Here is an 18471-nt window from a genome sequence, read left to right on the forward strand (position 1 = left end):
AGCGTGTCTTTTCTGTAATAGAACAGTAGCTGGATAAGAAGAGGACGCTGATGCAGTCGTAAAATGCATCACTAGGTGTCCAACATGTTGATGACGGAATATTTCCTTACATCTAATATGGTATCAGAAAATTACATCCATCGTTTTTAGCTACAGGTATGTCTCCCTCTTGCCTGCCTCCAACGCCCCACCCCCACGCTCCACCGCGCCTCCCTCCCAACTCTCTCTCTCTCTCTCTCTCTCCCTCCCTCCCTCTCTCTCTCTCCCCCCTCCCCCCCCCTCTCTCTCTGTGTGTGTGTGTGTGTGTGAGAGAGAGAGAGAGAGAGAGAGAGAGAGAGAGAGAGGGAAAGAGAAAGAGAGAGAGAGAGAGAGAGAGAGAGAGTTCACGTAATTACTATTACTTATATAATTACTATAGCCAAGAACAAATATTTTTAACATGACATACCAAACCAAATCCATCGAGCGATCTAATGTAGACTTTGTACTTTGTCAGTCTTCCATTGGGATATTTTGGTGGCCTCCATGAAATCAGGATCGTTTGTGAATCCATAACAAGCGCTTTGATGTCAGCTGGTTCTCCTGGAACTGCAAAAAAGGATTTTGAGTCAGGTTTTATCATGAAGCTGAACGTGAAGACAAGACGAAAATTTATGTGTACCTTGGTACACAAAATAATTGAAAAAAGTATTACAAATTTTCCAATGTACGTTTTTCCGAAGAGTAAAAAATAAACATTGGTAACGAATGGAATGTTATCACAAATATCTGTCAGTGCAATATACAGGGTGGTTATTATTAAAGTGTAGGTGCTCAGAGAGGTCCAGTGTGGGCTTTAATTATCATATGTCAGCGAAAATTGTTAGACATGCTAATGCGTTAGTGTGGAACCGATTCACGCTGGGGAAAAAGGCTCCAATTTTGAACACCAGACTTGAGACTGGCGCTGTGAATGTATTAAAGACGTATAGAGACGTTTCCATATGTAATGAATTAGGACCGGAAAGGTCAAACACAAGAGAAAGGCATAATGTAGCTTTTATTATTAATCGACGCTTACACAATTTGTCAGTATGTCGACGAGCTGCTGCATCTGTAAAACGACAAACTCAGCAGCTGCTTGCAGAAACTCTGATGGAATCTCAGCAACGTATTCCTGTATATTGGTCTTCAGTTTAGGCGGGAACCGAACGTTTCCCTGGTGAACGCGTTCAATTAGATATCCCCAGAGGCAAAAGTCAGATGGTTACACATCAGGAGATCATGTAGGATATGCACCTACACTACCTCTGGAGATAACACGTTCGTGGAACATTACAGTAAGCAGATCTTTCACTGGGCGAGTGACCCCATCTTGCATGCAAAAAGTGGTGATCACACACTGCGCTCTTCCAAAGCAGGAGTCACATGCTGTACAAAGAAGTCTCGATAGTGTACAGACGTCACGGTACACGTGACAGGCCCTCCGTATGTATTCTCTTCAAAGAAGAACAGATCGAGAATAAAATTGCTGATGAATTCACACCACATAGTGACATACTGCGAGTACAACAGTACTTCGTGCACAACACGCGGCTTAACAGTACCCATACGTGCCAGTTCTGTGTGTTCACTGCACCCTGTAGTATGAAACGTGCCTCGTCACTCCGTAGAATATAGCCTGGCCACTTCGCGCCTTGCCAGAAACCGAATAGCAGTCCGCCTCCTTAGCTGAGTGCGTCTGACCGCCATGCAGCAGGCCCGGGTTCGATTCCCAGCTGGGTCGGACAGTTTCTTCACTAGGGAACTGGGTACTGTGTTGTTATCATTATTTCATCATTATCGGCCGGCCGGGGTGGTCGAGCGGTTCTAGTTGCTTCAGTCTGGAACCGCGCGACCGCTATGGTCGCCGGTTCGAGTCCTGGCTCGGGCATGGATGTGTGTGATGCCCTTACGTTAGTTAGGTTTAAGTAGTTCTAAGTTCTAGGGGACTGATGACCTCAGATGTTAAGTCCCATAGTGCTCAGAGCCATTTGAACCATTTTGAACTATCATTATCAACATGCAAGTCACCCAACGTGTTGTCAACTGATAAAACTTGCAACTCTACGGTCGATCATCTCTAAGTGGGAACCCCAAGCCATCAGAGGCTACAATCATTTCATTTCGCCGAATAGAAAATTCAGAACGTTGCTGCGGATCGTGTAGCATCAGTTGCTGCACCGTCTGGTTCTTGTGCAGGTAGGAGCGTAAACTTGACCGCAAAACTTTCCGTACTGTCGACCACTGGATGGACAATTCTCATGACACTTCACGAGCATTTGCGCTACCCAGGGCACAGCATGACTTCTTCTAGGATAGGACGCCATCCCCTTCCGGATGCCACACCAAGATCGTCCGTGTTTTCTAATCTCTTTGTCGTCTTATTTAAACCATTTAATGAGATCTGGCCTCTCCCAAGACCTTTTAGTCAGCGGTACTCTCTCAATGGAACACTGCAATTCCTGCCGTTCACATAAAACAGTTTCAAGATAGCCACACCGTTCAGTCATGTTATGGCTTGTCAGAATAGTGTAGATGTCATACCATGACAGAAACAGTGTACAGCGCCAGATTTGCACCTCGTTGCAAAAACTGGAAGTAAACCTTTTCCAGCGTAAATCGGTTCTGCATTAGCGAATTAGCTTATCTACCAAGTTTCACTGTCATACAATAATTATTGCCCAAGCTGGATCTCCGTGAGTAGTTGCATTTTATTTATAACCATTCAATAATTGTTTCGCTCTCTTTAGGAGATTTCACATACGTGTGTCGCTCTATCAATTGAACTCAATTTTTCGATACAACAGATGTTGAACCAATGGTTACTTTTCCATATTTTTATTCAAATAGTCGTTAACTAAATGAACTACATTATTTTGAAATCTTAAGTTCTTAATTATAGCATTTGGAATTACTGCACAAAACTTCAGAATGGCTATCTGACCAAAAAGTGAAGCACCCAGAGGAATTGGTCGTATGCCAAGGTGACTCTGTAGACGTGCACACCATCGGCGGTTATGTAAGTGATTAGAGTTAGTAATTCCCTATGACAGGTAGAGCAGATGCTAGAGTGCATTAGTGTCGTGCCTATATAGTCCTGCTAGGGTATATAAGGGGCATGAACTCCATCAGCTGTTGAGTGATTACTGTGAAGGTAACAGAGAAGCCGTATACTAGTATGAGAAAGCGTTATCAGCAACAGGCAGAGTTTGAATGAGACCTGTTTGTGTGTCTCCATTTCGCTGGAAGGCTGAACCTTGCAACATCCAGATTTGTGGGACATTCAGATGTGGCAGTGGTCTGGTGTAGTCTGCATCGTATCTTGAGGGTAGACATACTTGTCGTCAAGGTTCCGGTTGACCACAGCTGACCACCACAACGGAGGATCGGCGTATTCTCTCCCAAGCACCTTGATATCTCTGTCTGCCATCAGAGAACAAGTAATTGAGCCCCTGCAAAATTTTGCGTCATCCCACACCATGGCTGGGTGACTAACAGCAACCCGACTATTCAGTTACCGTCCCATGAATAGACTGCTGTTAACACCACAGCACAAGTGGTTTCGTATTGTGGTGCCGTAATCGGAAAGCATGGACTATGATTCGTGGCGTCGCATTGTGTTCAGCGCTACATCGCTGTTCTGCACTACACTGGAAGGCTGGATGACGTGAGGAGAAAAACCGTTCTTCCTATGTTTTGGAGAGGCACCACGGCTTTACTCCTGTTTTGTTTTGTTTTAGGGCGCAAAAACAATTAGGGGCTTTACTCCTGACGTTACGGTGTGGAAGCCATCGGGCATGACATCGGTTAATGGTTGGTGGTGATTGAGGGACGACGCAGCGATACGTCACCGATGTCCTGCGTCCTTACGTGTCAACTCTGAAGCGAAAGTATCGTGGTGACATTTTTCAACAGGACAATGCTTGTCCACACACGATGCGTCTCACTAGGAACTGTGTGCATGATGCTGAGGTACTCCCGTGACAAGTGAAATCACCACATCTGTCCCAGACAGAACATTCGTGGGATCTGATAGGACGTCAACTCCACCCTAGTGACAGTATGATGGGTATCAAGGGCTAAGGATTGGGGTCATCTTGCCTTAGGAGAAGATACGACAGCTTTGTGACATCCTTCCCAACCGAATCAGAGCATGCTTCCAGGCCACAGGGGGTGCAACATACTGATAAGCTGAGTCATACAGCCAAGTTCTTTGTAAATTTAACTCGATTTTGTAATCAATAAAATAGCATCAAGTGGCTTCTCAACCCCTAAAGTTTCCTTTAGTTTCTTCCTGCCATTATGGGTGCTTCTTGGTTTTTTCATACAGAAAAACTACAAACATACCTTTTAGAGAGCCCATGGCGCGAAGGAGTTGCATGTGAGAGCTCATGGGAAGCATATATTAGGTAGGTGTATAAGTTCGTAGCGTCTTTCCAGAAGTTTCATCAACACAACAGATAACGTAACAGAGACTTTAATAATCAGTAATATATTTTCCTACACTATTTGCTAGTCTTCCAACGCTGGGGTAACTTTTCGATCCCGCAACTGCAGAAATCACGTGGTTTTCAGGCGAAGAACTCGTCAATCCTTGGTCGGAATCCATATTCAGCCGGAAAGGAAGTTCTTAAAGGTCGTTTGACGGAGAGGGAGAAAGGTGGAAATCTGAGGGCGCAAGATCAAGTGAATGAGGTGGGTGCATAATTTCCCAATGCAGACAGTGTTTTTTATCTGTCTAGCAGAATGCAGGAGAGCGTTATTGCGGAGTAGCATCACTTCACGCAACCTTTCTAGTCGTTGTTCTCGGGTTGCATCTGCAAGACGTCTCTGTTGTTGTCAGTTAATGTCAGCAGTGATGGATTCACCTCGGGGAATCAATTCACAGCACACCACACCGCAACTGTTCCACCAGATACGTGACATTATCTTTTGTGGATGCGCAAAGGTCTTTGTGCGGGGAGTTTCTGCTTTGTTTGGATTCGAACATTCCCTCCTTTTGATTTTCATTGTGTTAGCATAAACACATTATTTATCATCACCAGTAACGACACAGGATAGAAATGGTCGGTGCTGTTCAGGAACCAACTGATAATGAGCAAGCAGAGATGAATAAATGGCCACCCACTGATTTCTGTGATTTTGCCTTAGCGCATTCAGTACCCATACACCAATTTTTTGAACCTTTGCCATTGCATGCGAATGTCGCACGATGGTGTAACAGCCACAGTTCATCACATTTAACAGTTCTCGAGTAAATCGTCGTGGAGCATTGTGGATTAATTCGTTTGAACGATCTTCATAAAACCTTGAAGGTCTTCACCAATGTGGACTCCGTGTGCATACCGGGGGGAGTCATTCCAGATGTGGAAAGGGTCCTTCCGGATGCCATGAAGCGTACAGGGTGCACCCATCTGCAGGTGGTCGCTCATGTCGGCACCAATGATGTGTGTCGCTATGGATCGGAGGAAATCCTCTCTGGCTTCCGGCGGCTATCTGATTTGGTGAAGACTGCCAGTCTCGCTAGCGGGATTAAAGCAGAGCTCACCATCCGCAGCATCGTCAACAGGACTGACTGCGGACCTTTGGTACAGAGCCGAGTGGAGGGTCTGAATCAGAGGCTGAGACGGTTCTGCGACCGTGTGGGCTGCAGATTCCTCGACTTGCGCCATAGGGTGGTGGGATTTCGGGTTCCGCTGGATAGGTCAGGAGTCCACTACACGCAACAAGCGGCTACACGGGTAGCAGGGGTTGTGTGGCGTGGACTGGGCGGTTTTTTTAGGTTAGATGGCCTCGGGCAAGTACAGAAAGGGCAACAGCCTCAAAGGGTGCGGGGCAAAGTCAGGACATGCGGGGGCCAAGCAGCAATCGGTATTGTAATTGTAAACTGTCGAAGCTGCATTGGTAAAGTACCGGAACTTCAAGCGCTGATAGAAAGCACCGAAGCTGAAATCGTTATAGGTACAGAAAGCTGGTTGAAGCCAGGGATAAATTCTGCCGAAATTTTTACAAAGGCACAGACGGTGTTTAGAAAGGATAGATTGCATGCAACCGGTGGTGGCGTGTTTGTCGCTGTTAGTAGTAGTTTATCCTGTGGTGAAGTAGAAGTGGGTAGTTCCTGTGAATTATTATGGGTGGAGGTTACACTCAACACCCGAGCTGGGTTAATAGTTGGCTCCTTTTACCGACCTCCCGACTCAGCAGCATCAGTGGCAGAACAACTGAGAGCAAATTTGGAATACATTTCACATAAATTTTCTCAGCATGTTATAGTCTTAGGTGGAGATTTCAATTTACCAGATATAGACTGGGGCACTCGGATGTTTAGGACGGGTGGTAGGGACAGAGCATCGAGTGACATTATACTGAGTGCACTATCCGAAAATTACCTCGAGCAATTAAACAGAGAACCGACGCGTGGAGATAACATCTTGGACGTACTGATAACAAACAGACCCGAACTTTTCGACTCTGTAAGTGCAGAACAGGGAATCAGTGATCATAAAGCCGTTGCAGCATCCCTGAATATGGAAGTTAATAGGAATATAAAAAAAAGGGAGGAAGGTTTATCTGTTTTGCAAGAGTAATAGAAGGCAGATATCAGACTACCTAACAGATCAAAACGAAAATTTCTGTTCCAACACTGACAATGTTGAGTGTTTATGGAAAAAGTTCAAGGCAATCGTAAAATGCGTTTTAGACAGGTACGTGCCGAGTAAAACTGTGAGGGACGGGAAAAACCCACCGTGGTTCAACAACAAAGTTAGGAAACTACTGCGAAAGCAAAGAGAGCTTCACTCCAAGTGTAAACGCAGCCAAAACCTCTCAGACAAACAGAAGCTAATTGATGTCAAAGTTGGCGTAAGGAGGGCTATGCGTGAAGCGTTCAGTGAATTCGAAAGTAAAATTCTATGTACCGACTTGACAGAAAATCCTAGGAGGTTCTGGTCTTACGTTAAATCAGTAAGTGGCTCGAAACAGCATATCCAGACACTCCGGGATGATGATGGCATTGAAACAGAGGATGACACGCGTAAAGCTGAAATACTAAACACCTTTTTCCAAAGCTGTTTCACAGAGGAAGACCGTACTGCAGTTCCTTCTCTAAATCCTCACACAAACGAAAAAATGGCTGACATCGAAATAAGTGTCCAAGGAATAGAAAAGCAACTGGAATCACTCAACAGAGGAAAGTCCACTGGACCTGACGGGATACCAATTCGATTCTACACAAAGTACGCGAAAGAACTTGCCCCCCTTCTAACAGCCGTGTACCGCAAGTCTCTAGAGGAGCGGAAGGTTCCAAATGATTGGAAATGAGCACAGGTAGTCCCACTCTTCAAGAAGGGTCGTCGAGCAGATGCGCAAAACTATAGACCTATATCTCTGACTTCGATCTGTTGTAGAATTTTAGAACATGTTTTTTGCTCGCGTATCATGTCGTTTTTGGAAACCCAGAATCTACTCTGTAGGAATCACCATGGATTCCGGAAACAGCGATCGTGTGAGACCCAACTCGCTTTATTTGTTCATGAGACCCAGAAAACATTAGATACAGGCTCCCAGGTAGATGCTATTTTCCTTGACTTCCGGAAGGCGTTCCATACAGTTCCGCACTGTCGCCTGATAAACAAAGTAAGAGCCTACGGAATATCAGACAAGCTGTGTGACTGGATTGAAGAGTTTTTAGCAGACAGAACACAGCATGTTGTTATCAATGGAGAGACGTCTACAGACGTTAAAGTAACCTCTGGCATGCCACAAGGGAGTGTTATGGGACCATTGCTTTTCACAATATATATAAATGACCTAGTAGATAGTGTCGGAAGTTCCATGCAGCTTTTCGCGGATGATGCTGTGGTATACAGAGAAGTTGCACCATTAGAAAATTGTAGCGAAATGCAGGAAGATCTGCAGCGGATAGGCACTTGGTGCAGGGAGTGGCAACTGACCCTTAACATAGACAAATGTAATGTATTGCGAATACATAGAAAGAAGGATCCTTTATTGTATGATTATATGATAGCGGAACAAACACTGGTAGCAGTTACTTCTGTAAAATATCTGGGAGTATGCGTGCGGAAAGATTTGAAGTGGAATGATCATATAAAATTAATTGTTGGTAAGGCGGGTACGAGGTTGCGATTCATTGGTAGAGTCCTTAGAAAATGTAGTCTATCAACAAAGGAGGTGGCTTACAAAACATTCGTTCGACCTATACTTGAGTATTGCTCATCAGTGTGGGATCCGTACCAGATCGGGTTGACGGAGGAGATAGAGCAGATCCAAAGAAGAGCAGCGCGTTTCGTCACAGGGTTATTTGGTAACCGTGGTAGCGTTACGGAGATGTTTAGCAAACTCAAGTGGCAGACTCTGCAAGAGAGGCGCTCTGCATCGCGGTGTAGCTTGCTGTCCAGGTTTCGAGAGGGTGCGTTCCTGGATGAGGTATCGAATATATTGCTTCCCCCTACTTATACCTCCCGAGGAGATCACGAATGTAAAATTAGAGAGGTTCGAGTGCACACGGAGGCTTTCAGACAGTCGTTCTTCCCGCGAACCATACGCGACTGGAACAGAAAAGGGAGGTAATGACAGTAGCACGTAAAGTGCCCTCCGCCACGCACCGTTGGGTGGCTTGTGGAGTATAAATTTAGACGTAGATGTAGAACGTGAAGGGTCACTAGTGTCAAAATGACCCTCCTTAAAACGAGCAAATCATTTTATTGCCTTGCTCTATCCAATGACATTATTCCTATTAGCGGCGCACATGTCTCTGGCTGCCTGCGCTGCTGTTGACCCTCTGTTGAACTCAAACAGAAGAATATGTCGGAAATGTTCAGATTTCTCCACTTGGCACTCCATTTTCTAGCGTGTACAAAAAAAAAAAAAAATGGTTCAAATGGCTCTGAGCACTATGGGACTTAACTGCTGTGGTCATCAGTCCCCTAGAACTTAGAACTAATTAAACCTAACCTAACCTAACCTAAGGACATCACACACATCCATGCCCGGGGCAAGATTCGAACCTGCGACCGCAGCGGTCGCGCGGTTCCAGACTGTAGCGCCACGTCGGCCGGCTCTAGCGTGTACAGGACCACTCACAATCACCAAATGACAGTATGACAACATTCAACTCAAGTAGCAACAGTGAACTACAAATAAAAAATGACAATCGATAAATAAACCCGTAGCAACTGGACATGTTAAACAAAAACGCTACGAACTTATGCACCAACCTAACATAATGTCGAGAATGGTGCATATGATGTTTAACTTTGATATACAGATAGAAGTTTGCAGTGATCAGTTTCAAAATACGACCAGTGAATTATGTAGAATATTTACTGACATGGATCCGGAAAAGGCATTAAATAATGAAGGTAGTTCTGGATGACAACAAAAGATAAGAAGTTACACTATCAGTCGGTCATTCATGTACTGTCCTTATCGTCAGTTTATTTCTTTTACATACCGGTTACAGTTTTCGGTGAGAGAAAGGAAGGAAGATTATTTAACTTCTCGTCGACGATGAGGTCATTAGAGACAGAGCAGTAGCTCGGACTGTCGAAGGATGCGGAAGAAAGATCGCAATGGCCTTTCGAAGGAAGCAGCCCTTTATTAGCCTTAAGAGATTCAGGTACGCCACGATAAACGTAAATCTGGCGGATCAGACGGGGATTTGGACCGCTGACATCCCGAGTAAGAAGGCTACTGCGCCACCTCGTCCGTTTTCAACAAAGCGTTAATTTCGTCTATTGATCTGTTAGCTTCAAAATTGGAACGGTACACGGATATACAAAAGAGCTTCGGTGCGCATATAAAATTACGTTCTGCTCTGTGTTTCCTTCATAGCAGGGGTGTCCATCCCGCGGCCAGCGGGCCGCATGCAGTTCAAAGGAAGAATCAAAGGGGCGCGAGAAGTGGCCTCTATCACAAATCGATAAAAAAGAAAAATAATGATACAATAATAATAAATTTACATAAAATTCCGAATGTTGAAGATTTTCAGTTTTAAACTCGCCCGTGCTATGCTTGAAGCACCGGAGTCTCGCTCGTATAACAGGCTAATCCGCAATGATTTGTTATCTCACGGCTGCTTCAGTTGCAACTGCGAAACTAGAGACAGAGACGTATAAAAAAATTCGTTTTGAAGACAAAGAGTCTATAGCACTAGTTCTCTGTGACCTTAGTAAGGCATTTGACTGCATCCCACATAAGGCCCTGCTCAGAAAGCTAAAAACATATGGTATAGGGGGATCTGTCCTGCAAACTCTTGAATCCTACCTGAGAAACAGACGACCGATTGTCTCCGTGCAAGGAGCTGAATCAGATGAGAAGAAGCTACAGCATGGTGTGCCCCTCCTGTTCCTTATCTTCGTAAACGTCATAGGCTCCAATGGGCACATCTTGCAGTTTGTGGATGATACAACCTTGTTCTCAAAAGGAGAGAATGTTGTACAGGCAGTCCAACAAGCAGAAGTCTTGTTCAATGAGGCTAAGGCCTGGTTTATCACGAAAAAAATGAAAATTAATGAAGATCTACATCTACATCTACATTTATACTCCGCAAGCCACCCAACGGTGTGTGGCGGAGGGCACTTTACGTGCCACTGTCATTACCTCCCTTTCCTGTTCCAGTCGCGTATGGTTCGCGGGAAGAACGACTGTCTGAAAACCTCCGTGCGCGCTCTAATCTCTCTAATTTTACATTCGTGATCTCCTCGGGAGGTATAAGTAGGGGGAAGCAATATATTCGATACCTCATCCAGAAACGCACCCTCTCGAAACCTGGCGAGCAATCTACACCGCGATGCAGAGCGCCTCTCTTGCAGAGTCTGCCACTTGAGTTTATTAAACATCTCCGTAACGCTATCACGGTTACCAAATACCCTGTGACGAAACGTGCCGCTCTTCTTTGAATCTTCTCTATCTGGTACGGATCCCACACTGATGAGCAATACTCAAGTATAGGTCGAGATAAAAGTCAGAGGATGATACGCAGCCTCAGAAATACTGGAGCACTGGGTAACGCAGCAGATGTTAAACTTCTGGGCTTCCTCATTGATAACAAATTAACCTGGCAACAGCACACCAAACATGTATGTCCCAGACTTTCACGGGTCCTGTACCTCTTGAGGAAACTGAAAAGTATAGTACCAGAACAGTACCTGCTAACTGTGCACTTTGCAATGTTCCACAGCCACACTAGTTATGGGCTGTTGCTTTGGGGCCATTCTGCAGGCTGCAAGAATGTGCTTTTACTGCAAAAGAAAGCAATGAGGATCATTACTTCAGGCAAAAAAACACACCACTGTAAACCAATTTCCACCAGGTTAGGAGTTCTGACTGTTTGCAGCCAGTATATATCGAACTGCCTCTTCCACATAAAGAGAAACTATGAAATTTACAGAGAGAGAAATGAAGTTCACAAATACAGCACTCGCAACAAAGACAGTATCGAAATGCCAAGGTGTCGATTAGCTAAGACACAAAACCGCTTCCCAATGGTGGTCCTAAAACAGTTTAATGCTCTACCTGATGACGTCCAGACTTCACCATGGGAGCAGTTTAAAACTACTATTTTGTGTAAGCTAAAAGAGCAACCCTTCTACAATATTGAAGAATTCTTCTCCAGTAATAGCATAGTGTTTACTTGAGCTGCAGCTCAGTTCCATGACTCCAACAGCAACCGTTACATTTAATTTCATTATATACTTGTATCTATTTTATTGTTGTGATATTATTGTAATCTAATTTATAACTTAAATACGTGTTGCGGTATTAAATTACTATCATAGTAGAGTTGTATTCATGTACCGGGTGATCAAAAAGTCAGTACAAATTTGAAAACTGAATAAATCACGGAAAAATTGACACACATGCTTGGAATGACATGGGGTTTTATTAGAACAAAAAAAAAAAAAGTTCACAAAATGTCGGACAGATGGCGCTGGACAGCAAAACGTCAGTGACTCCGCATGACAATCGTGTATAAAAGGAGCTGTAATGAGAGAGAGAATCAGATGCGCCAGCAGTCGCAGCATGTTGACGTTACCTGAAAAGGCGCTTTTAGTGAAGCTGTATTATCAAAATGGGGAATGTGCTAGTTCAGCGTTAAGATCCTATCGCCATAGGAAGGGGATTCGAACGAGTAAAGGTCCGTTGACAAATGCAGCTGTGGCGAGAATGATTTCGAAGTTCGAAGCCACGGGTTGTTTAGACGATAGACCCCGTAGTGGCCGACCGAGTACAAGGCGTAATGCTGCTGAGACAATCGGCAATCCATACACTACTGTTTGGCTGGCACTGAGGCGTACCCTCCGATGCTATACGTACAAAATCCATTGGTATCATGAACTGTTTAGTGAAGCGGAGGGAATTTGCAGTGTGGGCATTTCAAAAGATGGCGGAAGATGACGATTGGTTGAGTAACCGACGATGCTCATTTTACGTTCCGAGGGTCTGTCAACGCCCACAACTGCAGAATTTGGGCTACCGAAAATCCTAGAACTGTCGTGAAAACTCCATTGCACGACTAGAAAGTCACGGTATGGGTTGGATTTACCATATGTATCGTTATCGAGCATTTTTTTCTTCGAGAAAATGCGTGATTCTGGTTTTGTAACCGCTACCGTGACGGGTGAGAGGTATGCCGATATGTTACAGAATCGCACCATCCCCAGCCTGGCTGTAAACACCTGCTGGAACGTACGATGTTTATGCAGGATGGCGCTCCACCCCATATTGCTAGACGCGTGGAAGATCTCTTGCGGGCGTCGTTTGGTGATGATCGTGTGCTCAGCCGCCACTTTCGTCATGCTTGGCCTCCCAGGTCCCCAGAGCTCAGCCCGTACGATTATTGGCTTTGGGGTTACCTGAAGTCGCAAGTGTATCGTGATTGACCGACATCTCTAGGGGTGCTGAAAGACAACATCCGACGCCAATGCCTCACCATAACTCCTGACATGCTTTACAGTGCTATTCACAACATAATTCCTCGATTACAGCTATTGTTGAGGAATGATGGTGGGCGTATTGTGCATTTCCTGTAAAGAACATCATCTTTGCTTTGTCTTACTTTGTTATGCTAATTATTGCTATTCTGATCAGATGAAGCGCCATCTTCGGACATTTTTTGAACTTTTGTATTTTTTTGGGTCTAATAAAATCCCATATTATTCCAAGCATATGTGTCAATTTGTACCTCTCTATCTATATTATTCCGCGATTTATTCAGTTTTCAAATTTATACTGACTTTTTGATCACCTGGTATTTTGATAACGTTGTATCTTGACGCTGTCTGTCCAGCTGTGGCTGGTGAATGACATAGAATTGGTAATAAAGGTAATGACAATGAAGGTACTAAGCAGTCTGATCCTCAGGGAAAGCGGAGGCTCTGCTTTATTGTAAGGAAGACTTATTTTATTGGGTTGTTGTGGGGAACACCACGATTGCATCTGCGGAATGTAAGGCTAGAGACGCCTACCGTCCTCCAGAGTGGTGCAGAAGACGGGCTGGCTGGGGACGCCGTCGCCCTTCCTGGTGAAGGCCCGCACCTCCAGGCTGTAGTTGCGGAAGCTCTGCAGCTCGCTCAGTTCCAGCCGCTCCTCTTGCGTCACGCGCTCTGCGGGGGCCGAAGGCTCTGGAACGACTGCCACCGTCCACCAGTTACATCAACTGTGAGGACGCTGCCATCCTCCACATACAGACTTTATGAGTATACGGTAAAGGCACCAACAATTGGTGGAAGGCGCAGGAGAAGACTTGTAATATACACACTTCAACAAACGTTTGGAATATCACAGAATTTAATTCAATGAATTCTTACAGTGTACCCACTGAAGTTTGTACATTACTTTATTAACAAAATAATCATAATTTCGTCTGAGAATAAGATCAATTTTGGTTACTTACAAAAAAGCATTACAAAACAAAGCAGTCTCTCTTGTGAGTGTACATCCCGAAAACTAAAACAGTGACAATCTCTATCTCATGATGATGATTATCAGTCTTTAGCAGTGACTACGTCCTCCCTGCAGTCGCATGAGTTCTTCCACTCTGCGAGGATGAAACCAACAAGTTTATCTTGGGATATGATGTCCCACTCTTCAGTGGCAGCTTCATGGAGGTCCTGAAAATTGTCAGGTGGATTTGGACGCTGTACAATGGCCATCTTTAACAGGTTCCATGCTTGCTCAATTGCATTCATGTCTAGGGACTGTGCTGGCCAATGCATTGGGTTGATGTTGCATCTATGGGGAGAATACGGTGAGGTCTTGCATTGTCATCGATTAGCATGAATTTCTCATCGACTTCACGTCTCTAGGGGCATGCAATCGTTTGTAGGACCTCTTGGAAGTATTGGGGACCAGTCACATTGCTGCAGATGGGAATCAGAGGGGTCCGACGTCATATCATTATTGCCGACCAGAACAAAACACTTCCACCTGCAAATGGATGAACTTCCTGAAAGTATCGACGTTCCTGGTGTCGTCTAGCTTTTCTTCAAATCCAAAATCGTCTAGTGGCCAGTCGCAAACCAACCCTGGTTTCGTCAGCAAACATGATATTACTCCATACTGCAACGGTCCAATGTCGATGTGCTAGAGCCCAGGTCCTTCGATTGCATCGGCTCCTTTGGTTCAGTTCAAAACTTCTCATTGGACTTCTGGAATGAAGACCACACTAATGCACTCTTCTACGCACTTTTTGGTCTGAGATACGAATCCATTTTTCCTAGGAGAAGTCGTTTCCAATATTTGTGGCTGTTGTTGTTGGACGCCTGCGAGCCGACAGTTGATGGGAAGGATGCTTCATTGGTGTTGTCATACGAAGACGATCACAGCGAGGTCTATCGTTCACATTTCCCATCTCTCTGTACTTTCTCCACGTCTTAGACATACCACTTTGAGTGACATGTAACCAATTGTCAACATCCTGCTGTGTATGATCTGCTGAAAGCAAAATCACTATCCTCGTCTGTCAAAGTGTCGTATGCCTCTATGTGGCCTGTTATTGCAGCGCTTAACACTAACTGAATGAAGCTGTTTTTGATACTGACCTGCTGGCAGTGTATCTATGTGTGTGTGTGTGTGTGTGTGTGTGTGAGTGTGTGTGTGTGTGTTGTTGGATCTTATAGGCGCCCAGTGGCGATGTCATCAGCGTCCTTACATTCATTAAAACAAGCTAATGTGGAGATAAACTCTAAATCTGTTGCCCATTCATGCACTCGAAATGACCACACACTCACTCTATCTCACAGGCCATAAAACAAATTAGAAAGAGGGGAAGTAGCTTCAAATGAAATTAAAACACAGAGAAAACACAACACAGGAGAGCTAAAAGAAAAGCACAGGGAAATGTGACTGGCTGTCCACTTACAAAGAACTTGGGTCAGCCAGTCACCCTGTTTACTCGTTAAACCATCTCCTTAAAATCTTTGGAGGAATGTTGGACATTTCACATAACTTACTTAAAACAGGGGGCAGATCTGTCGGCAAATTCACCGTGGCCCGCTGGTCGGAAAATAAAACATAGTCCAACAAAATGTGGTGCACAGTGATCTGCACGATACAGGCACCACACATTGGAGGACCCTCTAGACAGAGTAAGAAGCCATGTGTCATAGGGCTGTGGCCTATGCGAAGACGAGTAAGAAGGACCTCTCGTCCCGTCGACGTGGCTGGAAGGAGGTACGCAACAGTCGAATTGTTGATTTACTGCAGAGAGCGTAATGTCTATCTCTTCTAGTCAATCGTCTTCCTTTTAGCACATGGCTTTGTACCTTAACAGCGAGGTGGTAGCATGCAGGGGGATGTCACACTGAAGTAACTGAAGATCACGTCACGCCTCCTTGGCTACTAGATCCACCCTCTCCTTTCCCGCAATACCATGTGCCCTAGTACCCAGCAGAAAGACACCTCCTTCCCCAGTCGTTGTAATTGGAGGAGGGCATCCTGGATATTACGGACTGCTTTATCCGCTGGGTACAAACGTTTCTGAGAGTGAAGGGCACTCAGCGAATCGGAACAGACAAGAAACTTAGCACTGGAAGAACGTCTCATCTCCTCCAGTGCCTTCAAGATCGCATATAATTCTGCGTCGAAGAAAATAAATTCTGGAGGCAGTCAGGTCTTGAGGACACGATCTGGGAGAACGACAGAGCAACCAACAGAGTCCCCATGCTTGGACCCATCCGTAAAGAAGGCTACATAGTTGTGGCGCTCATATAAAATGTCAGAAAATATCGCACTGAAGACAGAAGCAGGAGTGCAATCTCTCTTGCACTGTCCTAAATCTAAAATGACGCTGAGCGTTGCCAGTAACCAGGACAGCAGATGGTTAAAATCCTGGATTTGGGGTTGTACCTGCTCCACACCAAGTGACTCCAGCACACAGTGCAAGTGAATCCCAGATGGCATTATCGCTAGTGGACAGTTGGTTAAAAGGCGTTCCAGAGGCGGAAGAGCAACGGCATGGCATACAGGTGAAGTTGGAGCTATGAGGAACTTAGCATGCCTGCTGCACCATGACGAGCTGTTGCCGGATGGTGAATGGCTGTTTCTTGGCCTCAGCTGAGAGACTGGGTTTGGGACTGGTCCTATAAGCACCCATGGCCAGAAAAATCCTCTCATGTTGGACAACATCAATGATCATCAAAAAGGAAGGCCTCGCTAATCTATATGCCATGCACCCGTAGTTCAGCCGCGAACGCATGAAAGTCTGACAAAACTGGAGGAGACGAACCCTGTCCGCTCCCAAAGACCCCTAGCTTTCATGTCTCTCAGGTGTGACAATCACGACAACTTGGAGTCAACTGAGTCTCTAAAATGTAATACGGTGTCCCTCATATGCAAGTCAAGTAAATTAAAAATATGACGAGGACGATTAAAATGAACACACACACTTATCTAGAGGAAACTGAAACCCTGTCTTTGCATCGCACTTCTCTAGCCTATGGACAGGGAGATACGAGAAGAGTTCACTTAGACTACATTATATTATAGGTGGAAAGAGTACATTGTACGTCTCTATGAGGGGAAGACTTACCTGTTGACGTGACATAAGACTAAACAAGAGTCCATAAGGTGGAGACGGGGGATCCAGTATTAGAATCAGAATTGGAATCATCTTTGAATGACTTAAAATCACATATGGGGAGGTGGCAACAAAACGTCCATTCACGTTGGTTTGTACAAGGGTTGAGACCGGCGATATATTATCAGTCTTTCGGAAAAGCATCATCCACACAATTACGAAGACTGCAAGAGCTGGGAAGTGGGAGCATTATCGCACAATCAGCTTAACAGATCATGCATCTAAGTTATTGACTAGAATAATATACAGAAGAATGGAAAAGAAAATTGAGGATCTGTTAGATGATGATCAGTTCAGTTTGGCTTTAGGAAAGGTTGAGGCGTGAGAATGGTAATTCTGACGCCGCTGTTGATAACGGAAGCAAGAGTGAAGAAAATGGAGGCATGTTCATAGCATTTGTCGACATGGGAATAGCGTTCGACATTGTGAAATGGTGCAAGATTTTCGAAGTCCTGATAAAAATCGGGGCTAGCTGTAACAAATGACGGGTGATAAATGATGATCAGCCAGAGTCTTAAGGCCACCGATCTACTAACGATATGAATCCGTCCAGGCGATAGCAGCTTCACCTTGCGAGGAATGACAGGTAGTCAGACACACGCAAGGTCCATGTAGTACCTGTAAGCGTAGTGTTCGTTGACCGAGGACGGATTGTGATGGCCCTGAGACTCGGCACTAGCATTTCGGAAACCTCACGACTTGTCGAGTGATCGAGGAATGCTGTGCCGAAACGAATGTGAAATCACGTCCAGTGGTCGCGGGGTTGGGCGACCTCCCCTCATTAGAGCTTTCGTACGTCGTAGGCTGGGCAGACTGCTAAAACAGGATGGGCGGCGATCTGTGGCGGAACAAACATTACACTTTAATGCTGGGCAGTGTGCAGACCACTCGTAAGGATAGGCTTCCGCAGCTGATGATCCATGAATGTGCCAATGTTAACACCACGACATCGGCAACTACGACGGAATTGGGCACGTGACCATAGGCACTAGACGTTGGCTCAGTGAGCTCTGTATGGTCTGATGAATCTCAATACCTTCCTCAAGATGCAGGTGGGAGGACGCGAATAAGTCGTCTTCCAGGGGAACAGCTCCCTGACATCTGTACTGCAGGACACAGACAAGTCGATGGTGGCTCCATTATGCTCTGGGAGACATTCATGTGGGCATCCACGAATCCAATGGAGTTCGTGCAAGGCACCCTGCTGGCCAAGAAGCGCCTAAACCTGCTTTCAGACCACGTACACCCTCTTGTTGGCGATCATGTTTGCCTGCAACAGTGGCACTTTTCAGCAACATAATGTGCCGTGACACAAGGCAGGATTGTGGTGGAGTGGTTCGAGAAACAAAGTG

General features: G+C 45.2%; 1 protein-coding gene across 1 annotated transcript in view; it reads right to left on the reverse strand.

Annotated features, from left to right (window-relative positions):
- Nucleotides 1–18471, reverse strand: part of LOC124594621 (Down syndrome cell adhesion molecule homolog) — a 184111-nt gene that overhangs the window by 119554 nt on the left and 46086 nt on the right. Inside the window, exons 5-6 of the mRNA XM_047132993.1 lie at nucleotides 13509–13664; nucleotides 449–588 (exon numbers count right to left, since the gene is read on the reverse strand). Of these exons, the coding sequence (XP_046988949.1) occupies nucleotides 449–588; nucleotides 13509–13664 (296 nt within the window). The remainder of the gene's footprint in view (nucleotides 1–448; nucleotides 589–13508; nucleotides 13665–18471) is intronic.

The sequence above is a fragment of the Schistocerca americana genome, chromosome 2 (genome assembly GCF_021461395.2).
Source record: "Schistocerca americana isolate TAMUIC-IGC-003095 chromosome 2, iqSchAmer2.1, whole genome shotgun sequence".
NCBI classification, from domain to species: Eukaryota; Metazoa; Arthropoda; class Insecta; order Orthoptera; family Acrididae; genus Schistocerca; species Schistocerca americana.